Source organism: Camelina sativa, chromosome 1 (assembly GCF_000633955.1).
Source record: "Camelina sativa cultivar DH55 chromosome 1, Cs, whole genome shotgun sequence".
NCBI lineage: Eukaryota > Viridiplantae > Streptophyta > Magnoliopsida > Brassicales > Brassicaceae > Camelina > Camelina sativa.
Window position 1 is genome coordinate 13,734,292 of NC_025685.1, and position 21,504 is coordinate 13,755,795.

General features: G+C 35.2%; 5 protein-coding genes and 1 pseudogene across 5 annotated transcripts; 2 read left to right on the forward strand and 4 right to left on the reverse strand.

The window, feature by feature from the left end:
* On the reverse strand, positions 817 to 2,592 carry LOC104789952. Its single transcript, XM_010515625.2, has 4 exons — positions 2,409 to 2,592; positions 1,876 to 1,983; positions 1,662 to 1,766; positions 817 to 1,360 (listed from the first exon to the last, which is right to left on the reverse strand). Exons 1-4 carry the CDS (start codon positions 2,530 to 2,532, stop codon positions 1,125 to 1,127), a joined length of 573 nt encoding a protein of 190 aa, XP_010513927.1. The 5' UTR covers positions 2,533 to 2,592; the 3' UTR covers positions 817 to 1,124.
* On the forward strand, positions 4,157 to 5,911 carry LOC104789959 (vicilin-like seed storage protein At2g18540). Its single transcript, XM_019228025.1, has one exon. It carries the CDS (start codon positions 4,600 to 4,602, stop codon positions 5,824 to 5,826), a length of 1,227 nt encoding a protein of 408 aa, XP_019083570.1. The 5' UTR covers positions 4,157 to 4,599; the 3' UTR covers positions 5,827 to 5,911.
* On the forward strand, positions 6,785 to 8,952 carry LOC104789964 (galacturonosyltransferase 8). Its single transcript, XM_010515650.2, has 3 exons — positions 6,785 to 7,028; positions 7,140 to 8,384; positions 8,480 to 8,952. The coding sequence occupies exons 1-3, from the start codon at positions 6,864 to 6,866 to the stop codon at positions 8,753 to 8,755; spliced, it is 1,686 nt and encodes a 561-aa protein (XP_010513952.1). The 5' UTR covers positions 6,785 to 6,863; the 3' UTR covers positions 8,756 to 8,952.
* LOC104789973 (putative G3BP-like protein) lies at positions 9,080 to 12,129 on the reverse strand. The gene is made up of 10 exons (XM_010515659.1): positions 11,939 to 12,129; positions 11,504 to 11,577; positions 11,257 to 11,394; positions 10,831 to 11,119; positions 10,455 to 10,717; positions 10,162 to 10,339; positions 9,964 to 10,085; positions 9,815 to 9,874; positions 9,667 to 9,730; positions 9,080 to 9,590 (listed from the first exon to the last, which is right to left on the reverse strand). Exons 2-10 carry the CDS (start codon positions 11,555 to 11,557, stop codon positions 9,292 to 9,294), a joined length of 1,467 nt encoding a protein of 488 aa, XP_010513961.1. The 5' UTR covers positions 11,558 to 11,577; positions 11,939 to 12,129; the 3' UTR covers positions 9,080 to 9,291.
* LOC104789981 lies at positions 12,759 to 14,555 on the reverse strand (annotated as a pseudogene).
* On the reverse strand, positions 18,190 to 18,664 carry LOC104789991 (protein RALF-like 25). Its single transcript, XM_010515676.1, has one exon. It carries the CDS (start codon positions 18,623 to 18,625, stop codon positions 18,401 to 18,403), a length of 225 nt encoding a protein of 74 aa, XP_010513978.1. The 5' UTR covers positions 18,626 to 18,664; the 3' UTR covers positions 18,190 to 18,400.

A 21,504-nucleotide genomic window follows, 5' to 3' on the forward strand; every position in this document is an offset into this window, starting at 1 on the left:
TTTTTTTTTTTTTTTTTTTGGAAAAAAATTGAAAGAAGCAATAGAGAAGATGAAGGTTCTGTTTTTTTCGATTTCAAAACACTGTGAATGTGAATCTCCTCCGATGGGTCCGAGGCGAAAGGTGAAGAAAGTACGACTTTTAAATTTGCCACTTGGTGGAGTCTGAAATTACGGTTTTGCCATTGCTTGCCATTGTTGGGGACAATTGTCAAAGATGAATGTGTTAAATTAAAAAGTCTGGCTGGCTAGTGTTGTTGTTTGTTGTGGTGCTCTGTTTTTGTAATATAGCTCAAAAGCAAGCACGTGTCTTCTCGGTTTAATCATGTGACTTTGTTTTTGCAAACGAGGTTGAAGACTTTTTCTTGTCCACATGTGTTGTTGAGATTTTTTTTTTTTTTTTCAGGTTTGCTCATTCTCATACGCATCCACTAATAGTGCATAATTCATAACAACTCACGTTTTAGTATATCTACTTCTAACCCACTATGCACCTACTATGTCGGAGTCGGAAAATTCACCAACGGATTTAAAAAAGTAGATATATCGATCTGTGTAGTCTAGAACGTTCACCAAAAACAAACCATAAATTGCAACTGTAGTAATTTCTAGAACATAAAAACTTGGACATGTGGTAGCGTGAAGGCTGACAACCTAGCGATGGGTTGGTTTATCCATCCATTTAGTTGGACTTAATCTGGATCACCTATGTTAATCAAAGAAAAGTCTCAAATCTTCACAAACATGCTCCCAAAAAGTAATAAAAGTTGAAGTAGCCATTATGTTTATAAAGACAAAATAGTGTGACATAATTATGAATACAGAAAACACCCAAACTTTTCAACAATATGAAGCTTAAGCCTTCCAATACTTTGCCAAATTTACATTTATTTGCCATAAGTATATCAATACGCTTACGGTAGTCGGTAGTAGGTCAGAATACAACTAACGACGTTTTCTTGTGTCTAAAGAAAGTTTTTTTCCCCTGAGGAAACTCAAAAAAAAAGGAAACAAAATCCTCCTCAAGTCTCATCTAAAAGGTCTAGAATTACTCTCACGAAACAGCAAAACCCAGAAACAAGAATGCAAACCTCAGAAGAAAAGAAATAATCTAAGTTGGTCAAAGACTATTCCTTGTTCAATTTGCCCAGGACTCTTTCAGGGAATATCTTCTCTTCCTGAGCTTTCTTCTTTGCTAAGGCTTCTTCGTCGAGGATTCTAATAGGAGACCATTCAGGTAACTTGAATGACTCCATGTTACGGTAGCTCTCTAACATTGGTTTTGCTTTAAGGGAAGCGTAATCAAATGCTGTGCCCACAGCTGCAAAAATTAGAGAGTAGCGTATCGCACCCTGAGGACCTCCTGTGATACACCAAAAGAGTGGAAATAAAATTAAGGGTCACAGGAGTCATGGTCTTGGAGATTAACAATTTAGCGAGGAGAGGGCACAATCGTAAAAAGCATGTCAGTTCCCAGGCTTAACAACTTAAAGAGTAAAAGAGGTATTCATGAAAGATTCATTCTAATTGATTCAGACGGCAGAGTTATTATGTTCTGATCTCTTACTGTAACAGGAAATAGCACTCTCATGGTAGACTAGTTGAGAGTATTATTAACACAGCTGAATCTTCAGGGACTATGGAAATTCATAAAGATCACAAACCTTGAAGTCGTCCAAGCAAAGCACCACTGAAAAGTCCTCCAATAGCTGAGTTCATTAAATCATCGTGCTCTGATCTTCGAGTTATTCTCACAAACTCACGAGCTCCTACCAAAACCAACAATCAAACAAATGTTAATGTAATATGACATTACAGTCCACGGTTTCAATCTTGAGAGCACCATATGGAAAAGAACATCAGAAGAAAATAAGGTACCGCAATAGCAACCGGCGACAATAGCACAATTAGTAGCGTAAACAGTAGGAATATTTGGATGAGCTTTCCGGTGTTTAGACACTAAACCAGCTCCTCCTCCAATAACACCTGCACATGAACATCTTCTCAGACAACACAATAACTAAGCTATAGAATAACCAACCCAAAAACCCCAAAGGCTCTGGTCATCAAACTATTGAACTCTCTATACACCACACAACGTTTTTACAACATCTCAGTAACAGTTATGACTTATATTATGATCTTCCAATAACTAATCAAAACCAAGCCAAAGGTTGTCATCTTCCTAACTCATAAGCAATGAAATTGATGGATTCCTCCATTCACAACAAGCTTGTAAAGCGAACTTCAAAGTAATATTATACTTATGGAAACATCAAATTTGTGCAACCAAAATCACAAATGCGTCTTTTTAAAAGGTGTGTACACTCATAAACCCTAGTCGTTCGAACAAAAATGTAACAATAAACCCAGAGAAAGACGAAGAAGCAAGTGATTGTTAATGCGAAAACCTGCTAAAAGGGAAGTGACCAGCACACGCCTCGTCGGAGTTCCATTTTGCTGCACGATCGGAGTCGGAGGAGACAACGGCTTAGTCGTTCGTTCTTCTGGGGATTTCCGATCACCCGACGCCATTTTTGTGACGCCACGGAACTTAGGAGACGACTCCAATTTCTCAATGTTACGGTGTATTTTGATTCGGGTTGATATAAACCCGAGATTGAACCCTAAACCCGGACCCGGTCATTACTCTTTTGTAATTAAGAACTGATCCTGCAAGATGCTATAAATTTCATTTCGTTCCCCAGATGTTTCTAAATAGACATTCGCCCCTACGTGTTTTTATTGGGTTTGTTTATTTTTAATTCTTTTTTTTTGTGTGTGTGATTTTTATCAACACTTCAAACACAGATTGTGTTTGCAAGCAATGGAAATCAAAATTGACGAATCTACGTTTTCCGCAAGATTTTTGTATCCATAAATCAAAACTTGCAATTCTTCATATTTTTTAACACTCATATCTAAGAACCATGTACATTACATTTCAAAAGTTGTGTCTTGTTATTAATGCAACACTTGATGATCTCTAGGCTCTTTAGTCTTACATCTCTTTTTTCTTGATCCATAAGTTTGAGCACCGAAAGAAAGAGTTACTACGATTCTATGTTGCGGATTCAGGCATGTGAAACATGTCAAGCAACTGAAGCAATGGATTAGGACATCAAAATTTTTGTTATCGGTAAAATTTTTGTTATTAGTAGAAATTTTGTTTAAGTTTTTATATACATGTTTAAAGGCTTTTTAAAAAAGTGGATTTTTATATAAAACGACGGACGGTTTCTTCAACAAAATATCTCTTCTATGTGAGTCAATTTGATTTTTGAGGTTAATTGTTAGCATTTTGGATTGATTCTTTCCAACTCGATACTCAAATTTTTACGTGGCTAATCCATTTCACGGGAATACGTGGAAATGGTTCCTTCCTCATGGCTCTTCTAGTGTTTATAGCAGAGGAATATACATAATTATTGTTCTGTATATTGGAAAGCCTAGTCAAACTGACAATGGCTAACTTTTAAGTTTGCTTATATTCGGTATTAGTGGCAATGATCTAACATATGGGGGATTCTCTGTTTGCCAAAAAAAAAAAAAAAATGGGGGATTCTCTAATCTTGGAGATTAAAACGATGACTAGTAATGCGTGCTTACAATACAATATTTACGTAATACAGGCCATTACATATATGTTGGTAGATGTTGAGAACTAAAAAACAAGAATCTTTTCACTATGTAGTACTATTGATCATCGGACCATGAGATATTCCAATATTGCTTAAGTTTCACTCACTCTCTCACTCTCTCTAACCATTTTGCTTTTACTAAATTTGTGATCACAGTGGATAATTGGAGAGAGAAACGAGATATAAAAAGAGAAAAGTTGGAACCAAGTCTTCTCAAGATACCTCTCGGCTAGTAGAAAGTAAGTTTTTAAGGACAAAAGAGACTGAAAAAGAAGAAAACCATTATGGGTCCATTTAGAAGAAGTAGAAAAGAAAAAGTGAAGAGACAAAAGAACTAATAATGAACTACACTTGAGTACCCATTATGTTTTTCCCATATGCAACCACTAAGAGTACTACTCTCTTTGGTTTGAGTTATTAGTATGAACTAACTATCTCCGTGATTGATGGTGTTTTAATTTAAGGATAAAGATAATTGAATGTGTTGTTCGCTAGTACACTCATAACATTGAATAAGGACGGTTTGGTTAATTAGGCTCTTGCATTTGACATTATCAATGGAACTGAAGATAACTCTGTTCATAACTTTGATAATTTATGTTACTTAGGACTTGATCACAATTCAGAACACTGGAACTTATTGTAATTGTTCTTGATAAATCTGTTGATGATGGGTTCTTTTTTTTTTGGGTCAAGGTAAGAAACATTTAGACCGAGCAAATGAAAAAGGCAATGGTGGTGGTTATTGAAATGGCCAAACAGGTGAAAGGAAAGGTAACTTTCAAAAGTTGCTTTCTCTTTTTTTCTTCTTGTCATTTCTCACTCTCTCATATCTCTTTCTTATAGTCACGCCACTTCTTGACAGAGCAAAGCAAAAGAAAAGAAAAAAAAACTTGGCTAGTTCTTCTTAACCTTCTTTGTCGCCATTGATATCATCCAATCACCAAGGTTCGCTGCAAACATGTCTGAATTTGCCTTGTCATCTCAAGAAGAGACTCCAAATAGGAAGAAGATTGGTTTCTCTTCTCTTCTCCTCTCTTACTTTCATCTCCTTTGCTCCTTCATCCTCTCACACCCTTTCTATTTCTCTTACTTGCTCTTCTTTTCACCTTACATCTTCAAGATTCTCTCTTTTCTTTCACCACTTTTTGTAACTACCACACTCTTGCTTCTCGCCTTGCTCAGTACTTTGCATGTTCAAGACACTTGTCCTGACTCTGAATCACTAGAAACACAACCAAGCTTCCTTTTTTCCTTTTGTAAAAAGCTTGGAAGTGTCTTGGAACACAAGTTTGAGGTCAATGACGACGAGGGTTTTAAGTCCTTGGAGGAGTTGGAAGCGTATAAGATGGTTGTTGAGGCTTGCTCAATGGAATTACCTGCGTCCGAGAATGAGATGTGTTCGAATGAATTGACGTTTGTTGACAAATTCTGTAGCCATGAGAGCACGGTGCCGGAAGCTTTGACCGATGAGACCCGTGAGGAGCACGTTGAGATCAAACCGTTGAAGTTTGAGGATGTGATTGATTTGGACAAAGAAGAAGAAACCAAGAAATGTGAAAAGGAAGAAGAAGAAGAACATAAAGTCAAACCAAAAAGAGACGTTGTCCTCGATAATGAAGAAGAGCCGACAAAAGAAGAATCCAAGGCTCAAAAAGTTGACCTTGTCGGTGATAGTAATCATGAAAGTTATGATTTCCCAAAACTTAGCGATTTTCTCGGAGAAGGGAAGAGAAACGAAGTGATCACTAAAAAGGAAGAAGAAGAAGACAATGTTTCTCTCCAAAGCTTTGGATCAATGAGGAAAGAGAAAGAATGGAGGAGAACATTGGCTTGCAAGCTCTTCGAAGAACGACACAATGCTGACGTTGGACAAGGCATGGATCAGCTGTGGGAGACTTACGAGACACAAACAGAGAAGAAACATCAAACTGAAGAAGATAAGAAGAAGCTCAAGAAGAAGACAAAGTCGATGATGAAGACAAAGAGCATAGAGAAGGAAGTAATAGTAGAGGAGGAAGATGATGATGTGATTGATCATCAGCAGCTTTGTTGCTTACAGGCTTTGAAGTTCTCAACAGGGAAGATGCATTTAGGAATTGCGAGACCTAACCTTCTCAAACTATCCAAGGCTTTCAAAGGCATTGGACGTTTTTACAATGCTAACAAACATTCCAAGAAAGCTTGAAAAGGCGATGAATATAAACTTTGTATTGATATATAATTTCGATCTATAAAAAATATATATATAAGTAACTAGATATAGACTTATAGTTATGATTTTGTAAGTTTCCATAGTTTTGAGCAAGTTCTATATGCAGAAGTTAATTCAGGTCAAATGAAACGAAAATCTATAATATATAATTTTGTATTATTTTTCTTAAAAGTGTAAATTGTAAAACTTGTTGTATATTTTCATTACCATTGAAGGGTTGGGACTTCGGTTATTTGGATCTGTTGTTTCGGTTAACCAAGAATATTAGACAACATAAATTTGGTCGGTTTGGTTTGGTTATAGGTTAATTTAGATTTTTAATTTTTAAAACTGAATTTAATCGATTTAATTAATAAAAAATCTAGTTATTTTGTATAAGTTAAATTCAGTTTGAAAACTAGTCTAGTTTTGGTACAATCCGGTTATTAAGAAAAACATATACCCGAAAAACTGATTGCTTTGAACCAAACCGAACCAAAATTCATGGGTAGCCGAACCAAAAAATTAAAATCCTGTCGATCGGTTTAGCTGACAGAATCGAAGCCGACCCAAATCGAAATTTTTGTTCTGTTCGGTGGTTATTTTATCCCAGCTTGTAGCATTTTATAAGTGAGATAATCTATAGTTGCATAGTCTGAATTCAGCAATCTAATGTCAAAAAAGTTGTATAATTATATTCAATCTTGTTCCCATTTTGTTAGGTACTTAACAACACAGATTGAATCTCAGATCTGATATAAAATCACACTACTAGGCAAATTTTTTATTTTTTATTTTTTTTGGTAGAACTACTAGGCAAATTTATTACAAAGTTATAAGTCAAAACTATTTTAATATAATTGTTACACCTAAAATAAATATTTTTTAAAAGTTGAAAATAATGGTTACTACTACCGACATTTTTTTGGTTTGGCCGCGTACACGATTAGTGAGAGATACTCACTCCATTAATAGCTCTATAATTGATATATTGAATGAAACTGTGAAGTGCTCTCTCGTCCTTCCCACCAATGGCTAATCACCACCGACTCTTACGCGGCGGCGGATCTCCGGCGATTAACGGAGTCAGAATCAGACTCACAGCTTTCGCCGCCACTATCGCACTCTTCCTCTTCTTCACTCTCTCTTTCTTCTTCGCTTCCGAATCTAACGATTCATCTGATCTCCTTCTTCCCGTAAGTTCTCTCTCTCTCTTATCAAATCTTCCCCGAACAATTCGTTTTCAAAAGCTGGATTTGAGATTGAATTGTAGATTTGTGATTGATTTTTTTGTGTGGAGTTTTTAGGGTGTGGAGTACTCTAATGGAGTCGGATCTATGAGAAGATCCATGTTGGATATCAAATCGGATCCGCTTAGGCCACGGTTGATTCAGATCCGGAAACAAGCTGATGACCACCGTTCATTAGCGCTAGCTTATGCTTCGTACGCGAGGAAGCTTAAACTCGAGAATTCGAAGCTCGTTAGGATCTTCGCTGATCTCTCCAGGAACTACACGGATCTGATCAACAAGCCGACGTACCGAGCTTTGTATGATTCTGATGGAGCTTCCATTGAAGAATCTGTGCTTAGGCAGTTTGAGAAAGAAGTCAAGGAACGGATCAAGATGACTCGTCAAGTGATTGCTGAAGCTAAAGAGTCCTTTGATAATCAGCTGAAGATCCAGAAGCTGAAAGATACGATTTTCGCGGTTAACGAACAGTTAACTAATGCTAAGAAGCAAGGTGCGTTTTCGAGTTTGATCGCTGCGAAATCGATACCGAAAGGGTTGCATTGTCTTGCCATGAGGTTGATGGAAGAGAGGATTGCTCATCCTGAGAAGTATACTGATGAAGGCAAAGATAGACCAGCTGAGCTCGAAGATCCGAATCTTTACCATTACGCTATCTTTTCGGATAATGTGATTGCGGCCTCAGTGGTTGTCAACTCTGCTGTGAAGAACGCTAAGGAGCCGTGGAAGCATGTGTTTCATGTCGTGACTGATAAGATGAATCTTGGGGCTATGCAGGTTATGTTTAAACTCAAGGAGTATAAAGGAGCTCATGTGGAAGTGAAAGCTGTTGAGGACTATACTTTTTTGAACTCTTCTTATGTGCCTGTGTTGAAGCAGTTGGAGTCTGCTAATCTTCAGAAGTTTTATTTCGAGAATAAGCTGGAGAATGCGACGAAGGATACAACGAATATGAAGTTCAGGAATCCCAAGTATTTGTCTATATTGAATCACTTGAGGTTTTATTTACCCGAGATGTATCCGAAACTACACAGGATTCTGTTTTTGGACGACGATGTGGTTGTGCAGAAGGATTTAACGGGGCTGTGGGAGATTGATATGGATGGGAAAGTGAATGGAGCTGTAGAGACTTGTTTTGGGTCGTTCCATCGGTATGCTCAGTACATGAATTTCTCACATCCTTTGATCAAAGAGAAGTTTAATCCCAAAGCATGTGCGTGGGCTTATGGAATGAACTTCTTTGATCTTGATGCTTGGAGAAGAGAGAAGTGCACAGAAGAGTATCACTACTGGCAAAATCTGGTAACTTTTCTGATGTTTGTTTTCGCCATTTGACCATGCGATTGCGTTGTGTTATGTTTTTGACTTTGTGTTGTGTTTTATTTGAATTGCTGCAGAACGAGAACAGGGCTCTATGGAAACTGGGAACGTTACCACCGGGACTGATCACGTTTTACTCGACCACAAAGCCGTTGGACAAATCATGGCATGTGCTTGGGCTGGGTTACAATCCGAGCATTAGCATGGATGAGATTCGCAACGCTGCAGTGGTACACTTCAACGGTAACATGAAGCCGTGGCTGGACATAGCTATGAACCAGTTTCGACCACTTTGGACCAAACACGTCGACTATGACCTCGAATTTGTTCAGGCTTGCAATTTCGGCCTCTGAAAGTTTTATTTACCATCAAAATCTGAAAGCATGCGTTGCGTTACTTCGTTTTATGTTTTAACTTAGTTATTTTTGTGTGTTTATTTATACATATATTTTTGGGGGTTTAGAATACTGTATTTTGTTCATAGCTGTCGTTACTCTATGACAACCTATATCAAAGGCTCAATGCTTAAATATATTATAATGTTTCATCATTATGCTGTTTTAGCTTCTATGACATCGTATTATGAGTTTCATTACTGTCTAATTGAACATCTCTTATGAATTATAATCAGTCTCTCGAGAAGATTTGCTACATTTTCTGAATCAGTAAGCTTAGAATTAGCCAGATGAAGAAAGAGATTTCATTAGCAGTAAGAAAAAATAGACAAGCAAGAACCGACGAAACTCTCTCTCTTGCTCTCAAATTTCTGACTCCAATTAACAAAATGGGGGCACAGTGAAAAGAGAATAATAGTGTTTTTTTTTTGTTGCCATAGATCTACCGCCTAAACTCTCTAAAACCAATGGGGCTTCTTGTTTCAAAAGCACATTTACGCAGTAACAGACACATGAGGAGCATCATCCACGGGTTTAGTAGCTCTATTAGCATCAATTCCACCACCTCCGCGTCTTACACGTCCGTTGTTACCATTGGCCCTCGGGAACCCACCATTGTCACCATTTGCTCGCTTTCCATAACCTCCTCTATTGTTTCCCCTGTTATTACCATACCCGTTGAAATCAGTCCGGCCATATCCCCCTCTTCCACCTACAAAGCTCCCACGACCCCTTCCCCCTTCGTTTCTGTAGACTGTGTTTACACCAAACGACGAACGCCCTCTATAGTTCCCTGTTTCAACAACGAATGGTAAATAGATGTCTTAAGATCCTGAGAGCTCATCTGTCAAAAATTTAAGCAAACTTGCCTCTTGCAGTAGAACGCTTTTCCTCCACAATTACTTTGTGCCCATTGAGTATGACAGGTGATGCCTGTTGGCAAATCCCATAACAGTTTAGTTAGCCTAGAATGTTCAGAGCCTTGAAAAGTTCAGAAGTAATACCGTTTGTTCTTACCTCAATAGCGCTTTGCATGGAACTTGCGGATTCAAACTCAACAAAACCAAAACAGAATCCCTGTAACGCACAATACTCAAAAGAATAATTACTCTGCACATTACTAACTATTATAACTGTTAAGAAGTAATAAAGATGGACTCTCTAACCTTCTGGCTTCTCACTTGAATTCCATTGGTCCTTATGAGTCCAAATTTCTGGAACTCGTCCTCAAGCAAGGCTGGTGTTGCGTCAAGGGGCAAGCCCTTTAGATAGATGGATGGACCTAGAGCTGTTACAGAGACAAGAAATGAGAAAGATTTGCAGTTGAGCATGCTTACCATTATGAGCCAGAAAAACGCATTTACCTCTTTCACTATCTTGATCATTCTCATTCACAGCTACATTTGCTCCTGAATCTGATTTCTCAGACAATGGTGTTGGTAGAGGGATATGAATTGCTTGCTCTTCTTGTTTCTTTGGTTCCGCCTTTGTTGGGGTTCTCGAAGCAGACATTGGTGCAGTATTCTCTTTCATAACCTTCACCTACATATCATGGTTACAAAAATAAATGACATCAAATCATGAGGGTAGAGAAGCCAAACATCACATCAGCTTGACCAAGAGGAGATATTATACAACCCAAATGTATGTTTCTTACAATGGATGCATAAGATCTCTTTGGAACTTCGCCAGTCCTAGAATCAGATTCTCCACCCTTCTGCACTTCAATAGGAGCTTCATGAACTATTTCAGGCGCCGGAGTTTCTTCTGTAGCTGATACTTGTTCATCTTCAGAGGGAGTGAACACTTCAGGCCCATTAATGCTCTTGGACAACACCTCGGTTTGCTTAACAGCATGTTTCTCTAGGACATATTTCTCCTGAACAAGGTCATTCGGAGTGTCTTTCACAGCAGCGGTGTCTAAGGCACAAGAATATTTACAATCTTATAAAAACCATAGTCTAATTAAAAGAAAAACAACTTAGAATTTATTGATTTGAACGAGGCTAATACAAAAGCTAGGTTCAACTCACCCTGGTAAGTGTTGACAGGAACTTGGATGTTGTTCACTGGAATCTGATTACCATGTAGGATTGCAGCTTCATCAATGTATCGGAGCATATCATTCAAGACAAAGTATCCAGTCTCTTGTGGAGCAAGGAAGAAGGTCTGACTAAACGTCCTCCTGACACAGTCTTTCCCCGTCAAATAACCAGTGACCAGTACAAGAACACCACCGCCATAAGATTCTTGTGTGTCCACAGTTGCTATCTCAGCACTGATTACACCATAACAAAGTGCCATTATCTTCTTGTCAATAGCCTGCCCAAGATATATATACATACTCAGCACAATTTCAAATAGAACTTTGGTAACAATTAATGTTTCCACAAGGTTGGCAAAAAACACATTTGGTTTCAAGAATGCAAAGAAAGAGCTAAATAATACAGTATACTCACTTGCAAGGTAGAAGTGATGCTCATTATACCGTTCTCTTCAGGACGGCCTAACTTGCTAATCTCCTGGTAAAATCTGTGAACATGCTCAGGAGATTGATGCAGTATGTGATAATACTGATGCACAAATGCATTCCCAACCTATAAACACACACAAAAACAACAATGTACTTCTAGGTAACTGAAACATTTCATAAAAACAACACAAGGTAACACAATTGCATCTGCTAATTAAAAAACTAAATCATACAATATCTGGAGTACAAGCAGGTGTTGGAACTTGCGGTGCCCCTAACATCGCCATAGCCTACTTTTTTTTTTCCCCTGCAATCAAAATCAAAATCACCACCTTACAAATCAGTAACTCCATTTCAATCTCATCTTCTAAAGACGCAAAACAAAAACTGATACAAGAGAGATCTCTGATCTAGATACAAAATTCAATTAAGATCCACATCGTCTTTGTTATCAGTTCGCTACAACTGGGGCTAAACCACTAAATGCGAAGATACAAAGCAAAGCAAAGCAAAGCACAAATCCGAGTAAACAAAGAACCGATCTAAGCACTAAAACAGTGTAGAATCAAAATCGATCAAGTAAAAGAACAGAGTGGAGAAGTGCGACACTGCTCGGAGAAGTTTCCGGTGAAGAAACAGAAGGCCAGAGAAGGAAAAATAGAGTTTACCTTGAAGAAGAAAAAAAAAACTGACGATTAACCGGGAAAAAATCGAGCGAGGATCTTCTTGTTCGCTTCTCTCTCTCACAGAGGAAGCTCGCTTGGCTATGGCGCTCTACTTAGGGTTTTACAGCTGAATCTAAAACGAGAGAGAGAGAGAGAGAGGGAGCGACGTGAGAACAAAAAAAAAAAAAGCTGTAGAAAAAAATAAAAAAAGTGGCTTTTGTAGAGTTTATGTATTTTGTTAGTTTTGTACTTTGGCTACTTGTGCGTACCAGATAATTCTTCTTCCTCCCCATGTTTTTTTTATTTTTTTTTGGGTCATTCACTTATTTGTAAGTTAAAGTAAGAAAAAATATATATCTTAAAATTAACTTGATAAATTACCTCGATAATACATTAATAAATTTTTTAATCCTAAATCAGATTTCAGAATATATTAATAATATATTATAGTATTGATATTTTTTTGGTTGAGATTTTTTTTTAATTTATAGAGATTTTACTGTATTTTGTATTTTGTTGAAATATTTGACATTTTGAAAAATAAATGCGTACATATTTAATATTTTTAAAACTAGTTTTTCTTTTGTTTTGACGAGGTTAAATCAATTTTTTGCTTTTTTGTTTTTGTTGTTGTTGTCAAAGATCATTAATCTGGTGGTTAAAACGTCGTTGTACAATCTCAACTAATATTCGACTTTACACTCCACACTCTTCACAAATGTGAGTAAAAGATAGTTTTGAAAGAAAAGACCATTTTGGTGTACTCCCATCTCCATGATTAACTTATCTAAAAGATTCTTAAACAAACAAAAAAAGCATGAAATGGAAGAAAGAAACCTTTCTAGGTTATTTTCTTGAGCATCTACTTTGGCTTAAAGGGTAAGCTTAAGTTGAAAAATTAAAACAAACAAAATGTTTTCTGTTCATTTGTAAGTTATATATCTAAACCGGCATCTTCAGTACAAGCTGACCTTCCATAACACTGCAAACATATAATAATAAAGAGTATATTAAGATCCACATCAAGGACATTGCCAAAGACGACTTTGATAGTTTTTGCACGATCGAATCGATTACCTTTTGACATAATAGTAGCAGAAGTCGGCAAGGATGAAGGTTTGAACGATCTCAGCTATTAGAGCTGCCGGGAACCAAAAGTAACCAGCTCCAATCAGCCATAGGTAATGTCCTCGAGTCTCAAAGACCTACATTTTTCAGACCACATTAGTCTCTCTAGAAACTTGATTAGGCACGAAAGCTTAATTATAGATTTAAGGGAAAAAAAAAAAAAAAAAGAAGTTTACCTGGATAAGCCAATGAGCGCATGCCAAGAATCTAGCGATTCCTAAAGCGAAAACGTAATGAGCTGTGAAAGGCTCTATGATCTGAAATGATTGTTCTAGAAAATGTTAAGCTTGATATTTTTATAAACGGATAAGTTTTGGAACTAAATCCCGAGAGACTTGTAGAAAACAAGGTTTTGTTACCACTTAAAATGTCTACATTGGCCTAAAGTCTAGACTAATCCGAGGCTTGCAAGAAACCAAATTTTCTTGCCACTTAAAACGTCTACAATGGCCAACATAGAAGTGAACTGAGTGTAACTCGATCTATCAACCAACGTGACGAAGTTAATACTCAGCCACAAGACCATTATAATTGGTTAAACTGCTAACTATACATTGATCAAAAACAATTAAAACATACATAGATATGTCAAAAGCATCTGACCTGAGCATTTTGCATCAATCGAAGCTGAGGCAGAACAGAGACAGATTCCGTGTAAACGCAAAACGCCCACAAGATACGGTGGACGTAAGGATAACTCGTACTCGGGTGAATAACAAAAGCAAGGATAGCCGATGGTACAAGCTGGTAGGCAGACATTAAAAGCGAGAAACATATATTACGAAATCATCTAGAGAGAATCGAATAACAAACAACATTTTCACACTCTTTAAATCAAAGCATTACCACATAGTAATTGTGGCAATTGTCGAGAGTCTTGGTGTAAGATGCTTTCAGCTTGTATCGAATCATATAAATGACCCATAACGTCGAAGCCAAGGTGGCGAAATCGAGTACTGTATGGATATCACCTTCGAAGTTTATGCTACATATCAATCTCACAGCAAGAAATATTGCTGTCACTTCTTGAGACTTTAAAGAAAGACCTAATTAATCACAATTTTGTTATCAGCCAAAACCAATACGAACGTATATGATTCCACAACATTATTGACACAATATAAACATAAATGTTCACTAGCCAAACCAAAAAAAAGCTTATAAGATTCCACAACATTGTGACAATATAAATGACATAGACTCTTTATGATAAAACGATAGAGATTGATTATAGAGATTACCGGAGCAAGTCTTTTGGCGAGTTTGTAGATGAGGATCAAGATTCCGGTGGCGTGGATGAGCTCGGATGCGATAAAAAAGTGATTGTCATTATGAACGGTGAATTTCAAAAGCACGACGAGGATCAAAGAGATGGTAATTCCTAAAGCTATCTTAACCTTGTTCGATTGTTTTCTTAGCCACCCGAAAACCACGTTCACGGCGGATACACCTCTCGTCTTCCCCATGATTTTTGTTTTTTTTTTCGATTATTACAAATCTCTCTCCCTCGGTTGTGTTGTGTGTTTTGTCAGAGCTTTTATGCGACGTCCGTGAAAGTTAAGGATACGTTTTGTTGAGTAAGCGGAGACACGACGAGGGCATGCGGTCGATGACGTGGTGATTGTATATATATATTTCTTCTGATCTGATCAACGAATAAAGTTGAGACACGAGTGGGTGATGGTTCTTTAATTTCTTTGGTAACAAATCTGAAATGCAAATCTTTGGGTTATGAAGGCCTTATTATTAGGAAATTAAGTTATGTATTTTGACTAATTTTATTGCCCGTTTTGTAAGATTATCTGAATCATTTGGGAGGCCAAAATCAGAATCGTGGACCAGAAAAAAAAAAAAGAGGTTTATTTTCTTTTGATTATTGGATACTCAGAGATCGATTTTACGTAAATGTGTAAATTATGTAATGGTACAATTAAGGGTTTAGATAGACTTTTTTTTTCTTTCATAAAATATGCCGACACGTCTCTCAAAATCTCTATAGTAGAACCTCTATAAATTAATACTTACTATAAATTAATAAAATTTTCTAGTCCCAAGTTGGACCAGTGTAAAAAATGACATAATTCGATAAAATAATAACATAATACTTTTTTTTGAAATCCTATGTAAAAATATGATCCCATAAATATCATAAATTAATAATGATATAAAGTAAATATATATATATATATATCAAAATTTAGTGAAATATGACTATTGTTGTTTGCTTATTCTCGAATTTGCATTCTTGTTTGAGCTCATCTATAATCTTTCTCATTGCATCAAAAAATTGTGGATCATACTAGACGCGATAGTTGCTTCCTTACAAATCATTGGTTCTAAAGATACCGCAATATCTTCTTGGACTTCATCATGAAGGATAGTAACAACGATTTATTCTAAACATTGAACTTCTAAACATTTATCATTTTCACCTGGATAATCAAGTAAACTATTGACATCCATCATATTACGATAGCCAAAATTATAAATTAAGATAATTTAATAAAAGTGTGAATTATAACAAAGTATTTTATTTTTAATAAAAAAATGGTCAAAAATATGAAATTGAAAAAATCTCTTCATAAATTAATATTTTATTATTTTATCGATAAATTAATAATTATTAATTTATCGATAAATTAAAACCTCTATAAATGAATAAAATTTCGTGGTTCCGACCTTATTAATTTATAGAGGTTTTACTGTATAATAAAAACTCCGGTTCAAGATTGAAGCAAAAAGATCAATACAACTTAGGACAGTGTATCGAACTTGATATTTAAAAGATTTTGTAGTATTAAAATTCCTTGTTATTTAATTGATAATTTTTAAAAATCTTCTAAAATCTTGTGTTATTAAATCAGAAATATACAGAAATCATTTAAAATTAGAAATTTATAATAATCAAATCTCTTGTTATTTAATCAATGATAGAAATCTCATTTCATATCCTATGTTATTCAAAATAAACTTTTTAAAAAGTTATTGAAAGTGATTCTAGGAGATTTCTTTCCTATTTCTAGTAGAAAAATATGATTCACAAAATCACACCCTCGAAGATAAAAAAAGGATTTAAAGAGAAAAAAGAAGGGAGTCTGAAAGGTAATCAGTTGTAGAAACTTTGCCTCCATCTCTGCAACTTGCGTTCGCAAGTACTCTCTCTCTCTTTCTCACTTTCTCTCTGTATGTGTGTCTCTCTCTCTCAAATACATAAGGTGAAGAAAAAATGATAGAGTAAATCATCTTTTTGTAAGTAATAAGTATAAGCAGAGAAAAAGAAATGAGTTTGAAAAAGACAGATCCAGGAGCCCATTGGAATCTGTGGCCTCAAACGAAGTCTAGGAGGATTGATTACGGCAGAGGCAAGTCTTCTTCTTCTCCAAGACTTGCCTATGCTGGAATCAACCCTCCTAGACTTCGTTTGAGGCCATAGATTCGAATGGGCTCTCGGCTCCGTCTTTTTCAGACCCATTTCTCTTTCTTCCATTATATATACTTATTACTTTCAAAAAGATGATTTGCTCTATCAAAAAATCTCAAATTTGTTTATAGGAGCCAATCCAGTTGATCATAGCTAGATAACATGCAGCTCAAAGATGTTGTTGCTCAATCTTGTTGATGTCGTTGATTCATCCGCGAATCAGAACCCTAATTAAATTAGTCGTCGACTCTCATGCACCACCTCTGGTGGTTGTACGACCTGTGCAAGCCGACATATATGTGAAGATCGAGAGGTTGCCCAAGAAAGGGGAAATGATCTCGGCCAAGACAAGGCAAATGCTCGCCGAAGAAAAAAGCGCGAACCAGAAGGCGTGTGGAGAGCTAAGCTTATGTATCCGACTTACTTAGTTACTTCGTTGGTCGTTTGTGTGAAGATGCACATGGGAAGCTTATTGTCGAGGCGTTGGATGATGCTAGGTGTGATGAGCCAACGGGACACGTCATGCCCGTGTTCATGCTTCAACCGGATGGTCATGCTTGGCTTGAGAAGATGAGTAAATAGTGATGATGATCTTGGTACCGTGAGGAATGCTGGTATTGACCTGCTTCAAAGGGAGATTTCAATTCCATAAATATATTCAAGTTTCTAAGGTCACATTTTTGACTTCTTTTAAAAATTTAATTTTGAATTACTTTACTGAGAGTTGATGTAGCTAGTAGTAGTAGGGGAGCTCTCTTGAAATGGTGTCAATGGTGTCTTGACAACGATGCCAGCTTTTGGACTAGATATATAGGCTTGGATGATGGATCATCTTGGTGGGATTACTAAGCTTGTACATTCTCTCGTCTCTTCCAAGCATAATACAAGTCACGACGTTGAAATAGAAAGAAAGACTTGATCTCTTTTTATTTTATTTGAAAATATCTTAAAATCACCCAAAGTTTAATCATAAAATTCTACCAAATCACGTTCTTTTAAAAATCTTTACAAATAACCAAATCACCTAAAACTACACTCAAATGTCTTTAAATTCTAAAAAAAAATATTAATATTCCACCAATCTCCTAAAATGTCAAATTCAATGAATTCAAGCTAATTTAAGCTGTATCTGATTTTTAGCCTTCTTGATTTACGGTTAAAACTGTATTTCGGTTCGGTTTAATACAATTTTTGCTTTGTTCCGTTTTGGTTTTATTCAAAAAAAAACTCAAAATTTTTAAAGGCGAGCCAATACATTTTTGTTATAAAACTCATTGTTAAAAACTATTACACGGGTGTTACATACACAGTATACCTGAATTAGCTTGAATTTATACTTTTGAATTATAGTAGACCCAGTCTTAGCTTATGAATTTAGAAAAAGATGATTAGCTTTTCATTGCTTTTTAACAGATTTGATGCTTGAGTTGGAAGATGAGAATAAACAAAATCTTATGTCTCTAATTAATAGCTTCATGTTGTGAATTTTGGGTTCTTTTTTATTAAGAACGACCTAATAATACCTATGTAGAATAGACATTTCGATTCAATAATAAAAGAAGACAAAATATATCAAATAATTTATACCTCGTTATAGTAGACCATTACATATATATATATTTTTGGGTGGGAATAGACCATTACATATTTTTGTTAAATAAAAAATATATATATATATATAGATATATATTGTATATACCAAATTATTATTTGGCTTCGTAAAAAAAAAATTGTTACTATATGACACATGGATGTATTAAAGTTCAAATTAAACCCCCGTGAGCATGTCACCGCCAATACTGAAGATTAATCCTGTGAAATGTTTTGAAACACATACAACGCCATACATAATATGACTTATGTGGTGGCATATGTTAGGTAAAACATGTCATTAGATCTCATGCTTAGGACAGCCATTACGGATGTCGGCGGCATCGGTTGATTTTGGTGCAGCCACGGCTATATTTGTGAACCGGGGCACGGGGTTTGTGGTGGGAATGGTGAGGATGACATCCTGGTGGAGGATTAGGACGTGAACATGGGTTGAGATTCAGATATTTCCTCTTGGTTCCGTTAGCCTCAACTCCTCCTGCAATCAAGATGCTAAAAATCACCAACAAGATTATCATACATGTCTTCATTTTTGTTGTTCCTTTTTATTTTCCTCCCGTTGGTGATTATTGTTTAAAAGTGAGATGTGTGGATATGGGTACATATAGAGGTTAGAGGAGACGCTAGTTTTAGCTAATCCATATTTGAAAAAAAAAACGTCTGATTCTAAGTTAAGGATATGAAACACGGTTTTTGGAGATTCTTTTTTGGGATTCCATTGTTTTAGAGGAAGTTTTCTTTAAATAAATTTGATTCTTTCGAATTGTTTGATGGAGTTTTGAGTTTTTTTTTGGTACAAAAGTTTTCTGTTGTCTCGAGGCCTAGGTCTTTATACTAACAAATACAAAGATGTTTACTGGTAAAAGTAAACAGTTGTAAAGTACTGACTTCGGCTCTATTCGAAAAGAGGAAGATTGTCGATAAAAAAAACTACGAAAGAGAAACACCCAAAAAAAAAACATGTTACCCAAAATTGAAAAAGTAACATAGTTTGGGATTTTTTTTTATTTGTATGTGTTTGTAATCTAGTTTCACCAAAACTAACAAGGGTCATCAAAACTTACTCCCTCGTTTTAAAAAAATATCTTTAACTTTTGTATAACTCTTAAATTATATTAATAAAAAACCATGTCTAAATTAGATGCATCCGTTTAAAAAATAATCAAAAAGCTGATAACCGAAATAGAAACTTAGCTTATAATCTATAAGTTATAAGAGAAAACATCCCCTATATAATAAAGTACACACAATATTATTTTGTAGACTTTATTATTTTTATAAGTTAATTATAAATAGGTTATAGATTAAATGATATATTAATTAGTTACAAAATAATAACTGGTTACAACCTTAATTGTTTCCGAAAATCATGCTAGAGAATATATTCCAAACTGTTAAATGAATTTGTATTATCCCGTACAAACTTTATTTTCGGAAGATTTGTAAGCTACACCACATTCTTTCCAAACATCTAAAATCACAATCTTACAAATTTATTTTCGGCAGATTTGATTGCTATACAACATTGTTAATATGTTTTTAAAAGAGAATAAAAAGATACTCTGAAGCATAAAAAAAGAATAAAATCTACACAAGATGATCACATCTCCAAGATCTTATTCTGAAATTAAAAATCAAATCTTAACGACAATCTTCTAAACTTTCAATATAAAACATGCAAATCTCATTTCACCAGAATACATATTCATAAAAATATAAAAATGACAATAGTTTCTCAGTTTACAATGCAAAACCGTTTTAAGCCCTACAAAAATTCATGGTGTATTAGAGCTAAGATTAGAACCCGTGCTAAAGCACCAATTTTGTTTTTAAAGACACCTATAGGTGTGTTTAAAACTTACAAAATAGGTGTGTTTTTTCAAGCTATCATATTTATCATATGATTTTATTGAATAAAGGTTTATCCAAAAAAACTTTTAAAAACAATCACATAAATTATATTTTATATAAAAATTACCATATAAATAAAATGATTTTCAACCCGTGCTCTAGCACGGGTATTAATCTAGTTACATACTTACATATATAGAGACATCTTGTTGCGAACTATTCTCGCATTACATGATCTTTGTGAATTGAATTCAAAATGGTAATATTTATAAGAAAAATACTTATGAGTGAACCTTCTTGTTCACTTCTTCCTCTTCAACCAATCAGAATCTTCTATTCATTATTTTATTAAAAAAAAAGAAATCAAAATAAAATTAAAAAGCAAAACAGATTAAGGAAACAAATTCTGTATATTTTTTTTTAAGGAAAGCTAAATATTGACTTGGTTTAGATTTTACAATTAGAATGAATGATGTATCGGTTTGGATTTACAAATAAGGTGACTAGAGTTTAGATTTTACAATTCAAACAAAATTATATGTCGGTTTGGGTTTACAAATGAAGTGGTTAGGGTTTAGATTTTACAATTAAAACGAAATTATATGTCGGTTTGGGTTTACAAATGAAGTGGTTAAGGTTTAGATTTTACAATTAAAACGAAATTATATGTCGGTTTGGGTTTACAAATGAGATGGTTAGGGTTTAGATTTTACAATTAGAACGAAATTATATATCGGTTTGGGTTTACAAATGAGATGGTTAGGGTTCAGATTTTACAATTAGAATGAAATTATATATCGGTTTGGGTTTACAAATGAGATGGTTAGGGTTTAGATTTTACAATTAGAATGAAATTATATATTGGTTTGGGTTTATAAATAAGCGGTTTAAGTTTTTAATTTTATATTAATGTATACAGATTTTGTTTCCTTATTTAAAGAACAATTCTCTCTATTAAGCTAGAGTGTGATGGTTAAACAACTCATTTGCATTTGCAGGATCTTTTCCTTGTCCCCTAAAGTCTTGGAGATGATAGCGAGTACTAATATGAACAAGCTTATAGATTTTTAAAATTGTCATCTATCCAAGTGAAATCACTAACAAAGCTGCCAATGGTCTTCTCTTACGTTTTATAATAGTGTAGATCACCAGATATTGTTCTCCACATAGAACATTTAAGACTAGCACTATATGCAGCATTCTCCAGCGTTCTTCATATGTTATTTCCTCCCGTTCCTATTAAAACAAAACAGTAAAATCAAAGGTACAAGTCTTCCTATGACAAAACACTCCCTCAACTTAGATGACATGAAACCGGAGGTTTTTTAGCAATGCCTATGATAACAATCTTCTAACATTACGCTGTAACCAATCTAATCTAGCACCAACAGAAGAATTTAAACAATCAAACATAAAAGCATCAAAGGGCTATACTGAAACTTAATTCTCGCTAAAGCAAATCACAGGAAGAACCAAACACATGAACTAGAAACCAATTTCGGAACCCTAAACACATGTACAACATTGAGAGAGAGAGAAGATTCAAAAAAAAAAAAAA